The 9,055-nt window shown below is 46.0% G+C and overlaps 1 protein-coding gene across 11 annotated transcripts in view; it reads left to right on the top strand.

The window, feature by feature from the left end:
* The window catches only part of PC (pyruvate carboxylase), a 264,778-nt gene that overhangs the window by 236,289 nt on the left and 19,434 nt on the right, over nt 1-9,055 (top strand). For all 11 annotated transcript variants that reach the window (XM_081841739.1, XM_081841734.1, XM_081841735.1 and 8 more), the window contains 2 exons: nt 6,227-6,371; nt 6,829-6,918. In XM_081841739.1, coding sequence (XP_081697865.1) covers nt 6,227-6,371; nt 6,829-6,918 — 235 coding nt within the window. The remainder of the gene's footprint in view (nt 1-6,226; nt 6,372-6,828; nt 6,919-9,055) is intronic.

Raw genomic sequence — 9,055 nt, 5'->3', positions numbered from 1 at the left:
TAGCCATACATGCCATTGGCGAGGTCCTTTTGAACCCCTCTGACAATACGGGTAACTCTTTTTTGTGTGTTTTCAGCCAGTAAGAAGAAATAACATTTTGGTGCTATTAAATCTGTGGGTGCCTCCAGATCATTCTCACCGACAATCTCTTTTGGATAACATAAGGCCATATTTGCACCCCAAGGAATTGTGCATCTGCTTTGTATCACTGCTGATATTAGGAAAGTCTTTCCAGCTCTTCTGTATACAACAGCTTTCCTGGTCGCCACAATGTGACTGGAAACTCCATGCAGATGAATAAGTTGGTTGGCAAGAGATTGTTCCATCCCTCCTGCCAGTCCCCCTGGCTGAAGGCCAGAGGATGAGGTTGTCAGTGGCTACCAGCCACAATGGCTATTTTCTGCCTCCACTCAACACTTACTGGGATCCACAAGTGAGGAGAGTGCTGTTGAGCTCAGGTCCTCCTTGAGGGCTTCCCAGAAGAGGCTAGTAGCAATTGATAGTCTCCAGCTCCTCCGTGAATTTGCCCAATCCTCTTTCAAAACCATCCAAGTTGGTGGCCATTGCTGCCTCTGGTGGGAGGGAGTTCCATAGTTTAACTATGCGCTGCATATAGTTATGCTATTATAGAACTCACTCCTGCAGGCCACCAACTTGGATGGCTTTAAAAGGAAGATTGGACAAATTCCTGGAGGAGAAGACTATCAGTGGCTACTAGCCATAATGGTTGTGCTCTGCTTCATCAGTTGGAGGCAGAAATGCTTCTGAATATCAGTTGCTAGAGGAGGGGAGAGTGTTCTTGTGCTCAAATCCTGCTGTTGGGCTTCCCCATTGGGGCATCTCTTTGGCCACTCTGAGAATAGGAAGCTGAACGAGATGGGCCATTGGCCTAATCCAGCAGGCTCTTCATATGTTCTTATGATACTTCCGTGCACTTTCCCCTCCTCTTGAGTAGTCAAGCTTCACCTTTCTGCCTGACTCACCATTCCCTCTGCTCTGGGGTAGGAGTTTTTTTGTGGGGAGGGGATCTGAGAGCCAGCCAGGAGCCCATGATGCTGGAGTTGGTCCTCAAGCAGAGAGATCTGGATCATCTGTTGGCCCCTTGGGGATCACTGACCCTGTGGGGATCTGCTGGAGGGTCCTGCTCCTCCCTCTGAGGAGAGACCTCAGGTTGAGCCCTGACAACTCCTGGATTCTTAGGGGAAAGGAGGGCGGAATCTGAGGGAGTGTTGACTAGTGGCTAAGGTAGATAAATCCAAAAATTCCAGGGTTTTTAAAATCTTTGCTTCAGCCTTTCCCAATTGGGTGCCTTGGTCCTCAATTCCCAGCACCCCCTGCCAGCACAACCCTCATTTTAATTGAGCTGTGAGTTAAGGGCATTTGTCTGTATTTCAGTCTCTCTTTATCCTGCACTGCTGTGCCCAGGAAGAAAAACATTGACATTGGGCTTTAATCACCATTACTCACTTGTCCTCTCCTTCAATATTTATTTTACTGCAATTACATCCCATCTTTTCCTCCAAGGAACTCCATGGTATACATGGTTCTCCCCTTTGTCATTTAATGCCCACAACAATCCAGTGAGGTAGGTCAGGCTGAGAGGCAGCAACTGAGCTCAAGGTCACCCAGTGAGCTTCATGGCTGAGTGGTGGATTTGAACCCTGGTCTCCAATGACCTTGTTGACGTTCTCACCATTGCATCACCATTGGCAGGGCATGTTCAGTTGCAACTCCATCCAATGAGCATCAAATAATTTTGACAGGCTAATTTTTATTTTTATTTCCCCCAAAATTTTCTTTCAGCCATGTTACAGCTCATAAATCCTCATTTGTTTGTGCAGATCTGCTTCCTCTTTTATGAATCTATCGATCTGGTCTTCTTTTTCTTCTGTTCCGTTGTTTGTATTGCTGAAAAAACGTTTCGTGCGAATCAATAGCGTTCAGGTTTTGAAGAAAGAAGGCTGTCTAATTGCAAGTGGCAGCTTCTCCCTCCCTTTTTGAATTATAAACACCCTCACACTTCTTTTCAAGACCTCAAAAGGCATCTGTACTTGGATTGTGGGAGAGGAGGGGAGGGAAATTTAAATAAAATGGATTATTAACTGAGTAACTGGCCAAAACCCAGATTCATCAGCTAAAAATCATTTTGTTGATTGACCACCTTGGAGAAAAGTCTGCTGATGAGGGAGAGAACAGAGTCCTTTGTTAATCCCCAGAGAGAGATGTAGGATGCAAAGAATTGAGCAGAGATGCTTGAGAACTGAAGCTCTCCAGGAATCTCTAGCAATGCGGACAGTTTCTGATCAGATAATAAGGAATAAGTGCTGCCCCCCTCTGGAAAAGGCTGTCCATGCTGCAAAAAGTGTGTGTGTGTGTGTGTGTGTGTGTGTGTCTGTCTGTCTGTCTGTCTGTGTAACCCGTCCTTTCATTTCTACAGACTTTCCTGCTTTTTCTCCCAATGATCTCAGATGTCAGTGGGAATTCCACCACATTTCTAGGATATCCCTGTTTTTAGAAACTGCAGGCATCCATCAGATGCAATCAGATAAGCATCAGATCCAACGTACCCGCATCTGAACTCAAGCATGCAAGATTCCTCTGGTGTGCGTGCATGTGTGCTTAAATCTATGGTTTGCCCTTTGAATTAAAATCAATTGTTATGTAGTCAGAAGCATCCAATTCCCACTCACACACTTGGTGCCAATTAACCAAGGAGCAGAAATATAGCTGCACTAGTTGCCATTCCAATATTTTATTCCTCCTCATCTGCAAAGCATAAAGCTTTTAAGTTATTTTGCTTATTCCATTTATAATTTGAATTGTAAGGCTCGCAGTTCACAGAGCTGTTTCAGAGATAACTTTTCTCTGTGATGCATTTGGAATGACACCCCACCACCAGAACACATCTCCTCATAGCACTGATGTCTTCCTGGCCACATTTGTAGGAATTTAATTCTGATTAGTCCAAAAACGAATAAGTAACGCTCTCAAGGGATTATGCAGTGCTAAACCTTTTATAGGCTTTTCCCATCAATTCATCATGTCCAAAGTGAAATGCAATGGAAGCCATTTTTCAAAACCATCTAAAACGCAACAATGAAATATTTTAATGAATGCCGTATGCTTTATTACAGTAAATGCAGTATGACTTCATTTATTTATATGTATGCTGTCATCTGCCTCCTTGGGACACAGACCAGAAGACAAGTCTCCCCTGCCTGTTGTTTGTCTTCCAAATCTAGTTTATTGTGCTGATATAGGGAGGCTCCATTTAACTTCAGTGTCTAATAGTCATTCATAGAGCTACCTTCAGTGCAACTAGAGCCGCAGAAGAGGGCAGTGGGGCCATTTGCATTTAAGAATCTGTGGGTCAGGAGGTTGGTTGTAGGGAGTTGTAGCTCCTGGATGTGAGATATTCAAGAAATTTGGGGGAGGTCCACACACACACTTGAAACAGGTAGGAATGAATTCTTAGCTTGAAGAATTTTAGCATAAATTTTTTTCACTCCGTTCCATCTGCTACCCTCCGCCAAGGCACAATTGTTTGAGGCTTTGCTTGATCTTTTCCAGACACACTTTTCTCGTCTGTACTGTAAATGGCATCATTTTATAAGATTTCTCCTTGCCTATTCAGTGTATGGACAGTTATGAAGTGCCAACTCCAGCTTCTAAGAGATTTATAAGCTAGGAATGGTTAAGTTCTGTCTCTTCTAAGCTAGTGACAAGGAATAATGCGCATCTCCATAGCTCCTTTCGGCACAGTCTGTGTGAGTTAGCGTCTGAGAAGGAGGTAGTAGGCAGTTTGATCTTGGGGTGCTTCTGAAGCAGCTATTGCCAACTTGGTGCCCTCCAGCACAACTTGGTGCCCTCCACAACCCCAGCTCACGTTCGATACCAGTAGGACCAATTGCTGTTTAGGGCCTGTCTCCAAGGGCTGCCGCATATAGCAAGGCAGATCTGGGGGAGGGGGGAGCAGCCTCAACTCCTCTACAGTTGTTCTTTTGGAGGACAGAGCTATCTCCCCCTCCTAAGCCAGCCTGCTGCCCTCCTGAGAATTGGAGGGACAAACAGTCCCACCATCGCCTATGTTAAAATAAGATTTAACTGTTTCCGTACATCAAAATTTGAGGGGGGGGGGGAGCAGGAGGCAGTCCATGCCACACCCCAGCAGAAAATAGGATGTCCCTACATAACCTTTGTGTCTCTTCTGCAGTGTTGACTTGTTTCACTGTTTTATTTTATTTATAAATTTTCTAATCTGCTTTTCAACTTTTAAAAAACATACCAGTGATCTCAGCCAGGCATAAAAGCACCCTTGGCTTTTGCCTGAGGTTGCCCTGTCACCCTTTGCCTGCGTTGACATTGAGTCATATTAGGATTTCCTGGGCTTTCACTATCGGTTTTGGGTTTTTTTGTCCCAGGTTAAAAGGAATTTTGTTTAATGTTCCAGGTTAATAGGAACATTCTTAGGGATCAGGTTTGGAGGTGCCAGTAGATGCAGCGCTTACTTTAGATGCCCAAGTGGCATCTGAGCACAAAGGTTTTCTCCCTTTTTCTTAACACCAGAACTCTTAGAAGCTGATTGTTGGAAGATGCAGGACAGATCAAAGAAAGGACGTCTTCATGAAGCACATAGCTGAGCTATGGAACTCCTTCCCACAGGAAGCAGTAATGGCCACCAATCTATATAGCTGTAAAAAGGGATTGAACAAATTAATAGAGGAGAAAGCTGTCAGGGGCTACTAGAAACAATGGCTGTGTTCTACATCTGTGCTCAGAGACTCTAAATGCTTCTGAATCCGTGCAACGGGGTGAGCTCCCATTGCTCTGTCCTAGCTCCTGCCAACCTAGCAGTTCGAAAGCACACCAGTGCAAGTAGATAAATAGGCACCACTGCAGCGGGAAGGTAAATGGCATTTCCGTGCGCTCTGGCACTTGTCACAGTATCCCGTTGCGCCAGAAGCAGTTCAGTCATGTTGGTCACATGACCTGGAAAGCTATCTGTGGACAAACGCTGGCTCCCTCGGCCTGAAAAGCGAGATAAGCACCACAACCCCATAGTTGCCTTTTTTTTTACCACATGGAAGGCTTCTGAGAAGCTTCAACTGTGGGCAAAAGACCACTGCAAGGTTGCCCAAGCCCCAGAGGACACTCCTCACCAGTTGAAACAGCTGTACTGACACACCATTGGTTAGCAAGCTGATTTTAAACTGATGGCTTTCAGGCCATTGTTTGCATGGGACCCGAATCCCTGAAGGACTGGTGAGCTTTCTGGGGCATTGCAGGCTGCATCAGGTGCCTTCAAAGGGGAGGCAGAAGAGATGGAGGGTTCAGTGTTGTTGTGCCTTCTGCAGAGACACCTTCGCTGCTAAACTTGAAGTGCCAGGGTATTCAACTTCCTTTTTTAAAAAAATCTGCCAAAGATTCTTTTATCTGCCAATAACTTTTGCCTGCATTGTTTTATTGTTCCATCTGGTGTTACATTTCTGACATCACTGGCGTTGCTGCTGTTATTTCTGACCTGCTGTTACACAAATGAAACGTGCCATGAGTCTGACTTGCAGTGAATCTGACCAGACAGAGATGCCTCCTACTTCTCTGCTGCCGTGGCATCGCCAAATTGCCATCCAGCAGAGCTTTCCTGGGTCATAATTGGGGTATTACAACAAGTTCCTAGAACGGTTACATTAAACCCCTCCTTGGGAGACCCACGTAATAAATTTGCAAGGCTATTTAGTTAGTTAGTTACACTTATTTGTTGGTTTCATATTGTAATTTTGTGTTGTGTAAATCACTTTATTCACACCTTTGCACACTTGAAGGTCAGCTAAGAAATATTTTAAATAATAATGGGAGAAGGAGGCCAAAGCTGGTCTCTCAGCTGATCCAATGGTGTGACCCTGCTTCCCTTCCTCCCTCTGCTACAGCCCAATGGAATGACCAGCGGTTGTCAGGTGACAGCTGAAGGGGGAGGAGCCTGATGGAAGTGTTTTGGTTTTTTTCCAGCTGAGCCGATGGACTGGCCCTGCTTCCTTTCTCTTCCTCCCTCAGCTGTAGCCTGACACGATGGCTGCTGCCAGGTGACAGCTGGTGGAGGAACGGCAGTTGTTGCACAGATCTGGAAAGCTTAATGCTGATTGATAGTAGTCTCTAACCTGCCCGCCCCCCCAAAAAAACCCTGATGCGTGCCTCTTAGACCTCCCTCTCATCTCCCTTTTCCTTTCAGACCAACATCCCTTTCCTACAGAATGTTCTTGGCAATGACCAGTTTCTCCGTGGCACCGTGGACACCCAGTTCATCGATGAGAACCCCGACCTTTTCAATTTGCGACCTGGTCAGAATCGAGCCCAGAAACTGCTCCACTACCTGGGTATGTGGGGGGTGGAAGGAGGCAAGTGGAGGACCTCATCATGTGGGAGCTCAATTCCAATTTTAGCCAGGAGGAGAGCGAAATCAGGTTGGAATAGTCTGAATCACCTCATGGTTAATTCTTGGAAAGGGAGATGGACATTCGCACTAACAGGAAACCATAACCTCTGACCTGGAAGCACTTCTGTGGCATATGGGAGGAGGCTGTGATGAGGGGAGGACTCTCTGGGGATGCTTAGAGGCACACTGTCCTCCCTTGCTTTACATATTCCAAGGGTTTCAGGATAGTTTCTGGAGCTGAACCAGCCTTTACTTGTCCTGTGGCTTAAAGACCGAGCATATAGAAGAACAAGCTACACTGACGCAGAGCCAGCATGGCTTCTGCAGGATGCTGCTGTGGGCATTTTCTGCCAGTCCCTGTCTTTATCTCAAAGTCTAACACAGCTTTTTCTTCCCAGGCCATGTCATGGTGAACGGACCCATCACACCCATCCCAGTGAACGCCAGGCCTTCGCCTATTGACCCAGTTATCCCTTCTGTTCCTCTGGGTGAGTTTGGGGATCTGACGGGAAGAGGCAGGCAGGCAGTGTGCCACCGCTAAAATAAGAGGCTAGACCTTTGGAACACTTTCTTCTCATCAATTTCCAGATGTACAAGGAAATTTTTTCACCCTCTGACCTCTTCCCCTATTGGGGAGCATGCAGCATCTGAGAATCATGTTACCATAGTTTTTCCCTGTGTGTATTTCAGATGCCAGACCCAGTCTTGCTTTCCATACAGGTGAAATAGCCCCATAGGCAACAATCTTCACCGGCTTCATTCTTCCCATGTGGAAAATCAAATTGCACAGTAATTTCTGTATCATAGTCCTGGGACCCTCTTTCTCCTCTGTCCCACCCCACTCCCACCCCCACAATTTTCCAGCTATACGCCCTTCCTATTTAAAAGAGGGCATCTCAGAGAACCCTGCAGGCAGAGACAAATTGAAATTTGACGTTTGGTTGGTACCAATCTAGGTGAGCACAGTGTAGGAGGAACGAGAGGCAGCTAGCCTAGATTGGAAAGCTTGCAATTTAATCCTCACACATAGCTCTACAAACCTTCGGATGTGTCCAAATGCAGCCGCTTTGTCTGAAAGCATAAAAAGAGACTGTGGGATCAGGGCATCCTGTTCTCACAGTGACCAACCAAGATCCCAAAAGCAGATCTCGAGAATAAGAGCCCTCTCCCCTCCTGTGGTTTCCAGCAATGGATATATTTCCTCTAAAGGAAAAACAAGCCAATCAGAATGGGAAGCCCCTGGTGGCTGCTTTAAAGTTAACCCATCTAAACATCCAATGGGGGAACTCCTGCCCACGCATTGTCACTTCCAGTCCATAATTGAGTTAGGCCAGGCCTGGTTCCAAAAAGGTACACTGGGAAGGAAGGGCCCAAGACCTCCCTCCCTTGGGAATTGGCCAGCCAGCCATTATTCAGATCCCTTATGAGGCACAGAGGTGGAAGAAAAGAGAAATGTGGTAGTTCATTCAGTTAGTAAAGCCAGAGATGAACTAGACAGAAGTCAGAGGCCATAAGAACATGAGAAGAGCCTGTTGGATCAGGCCAATGCCTCATCCAGTCCAGCATCCTGTTCTCACATGGGCGCATTATGGGAAGCCTGCAAGCAGGGCCTCAGCACTCTCACCTCTGGTGGCTTCCAGCAGATGGTAGGCATTGATAGCCCCCTCCTCCATGAATTAGTCCAACCCTCTTTTAAAGCCATCCAACTTGGTGGCCATCACTGCCTCCTGTGGGAGAGAGTTCCATAGTTAACAATGTGCTGCTTGAAGAAGTCATTTTTTAAAAAATCTGCCCCGAATCTTCCAGCACTGTCCATGAGTTTGAGAGAGAGAGAGAAATTTCTGTATCCCCTTTCTTCATGCCATGCCTAATTAGTAAAACTCCTATCTCATTATCTCTTACTTGCCTTTAAGATAAAAAGTCCCAAACACTACAGTGGTACCTCGGGTTACAGACGCTTCAGGTTAATGGCGTTTCATGTTACAGACTCCACTAACCCAGAAATAGTACCTTGGGTTAAGAACTTTGCTTCAGGATGAGAACAGAAATTGTGCGGTGGCAGCAGCGGGAGGCCCCATTAGCTAAAGTGGTACCTCAGGTTAAGAACAGTTTCAGGTTAAGAACGAACCTCCAGAACGAATTAAGTTCTTAACCCCAGGTATCACCGTACAACCTTTCCTCACAGACAAGTTGCTCCATCCCCCTGATCATTTTGGTTGCCCTTTTTTGAAGCTTTTCTAACATTTTCTGTCTTCAAATATCTCATGATTTTTTAAAAAAAAAGAAGTTTAAAAGCCACTGCTGTGGGGCAGGATACTGGCTTTGGGCCAGGGTGCTGTGGGAAAGCCTGTTTCACCCCTCTGACATTACCTCCCCAGGGCTGCTCTTAGTGATCCTGGAGAGATGGGGAGACAAAAATACTTGCATTGTCTCTCTTTCATTCTTTGAGGCTGTTAGCCACTTGGAGAGTATTGAGGGTGATCTGGATCAGGAAATGGCCCAATTTGGCCATGATGGGGTGGAATGGTTCTAACCCAGAATAAAAAGGCATGATGGCTATGCTCTGCCTCCATAGTTGGAGGGTGTAAATGACTCTGAATACCAGTTGCTGGAAACTGCAGAAGA

Source organism: Podarcis erhardii (genome assembly GCF_964252035.2).
Source record: "Podarcis erhardii genome assembly, chromosome: 15".
Classification (NCBI taxonomy): domain Eukaryota; kingdom Metazoa; phylum Chordata; class Lepidosauria; order Squamata; family Lacertidae; genus Podarcis; species Podarcis erhardii.
The sequence above is the reverse complement of the archived record's forward strand: the minus strand, read 5'-3'. Positions and strand labels throughout refer to the sequence as shown.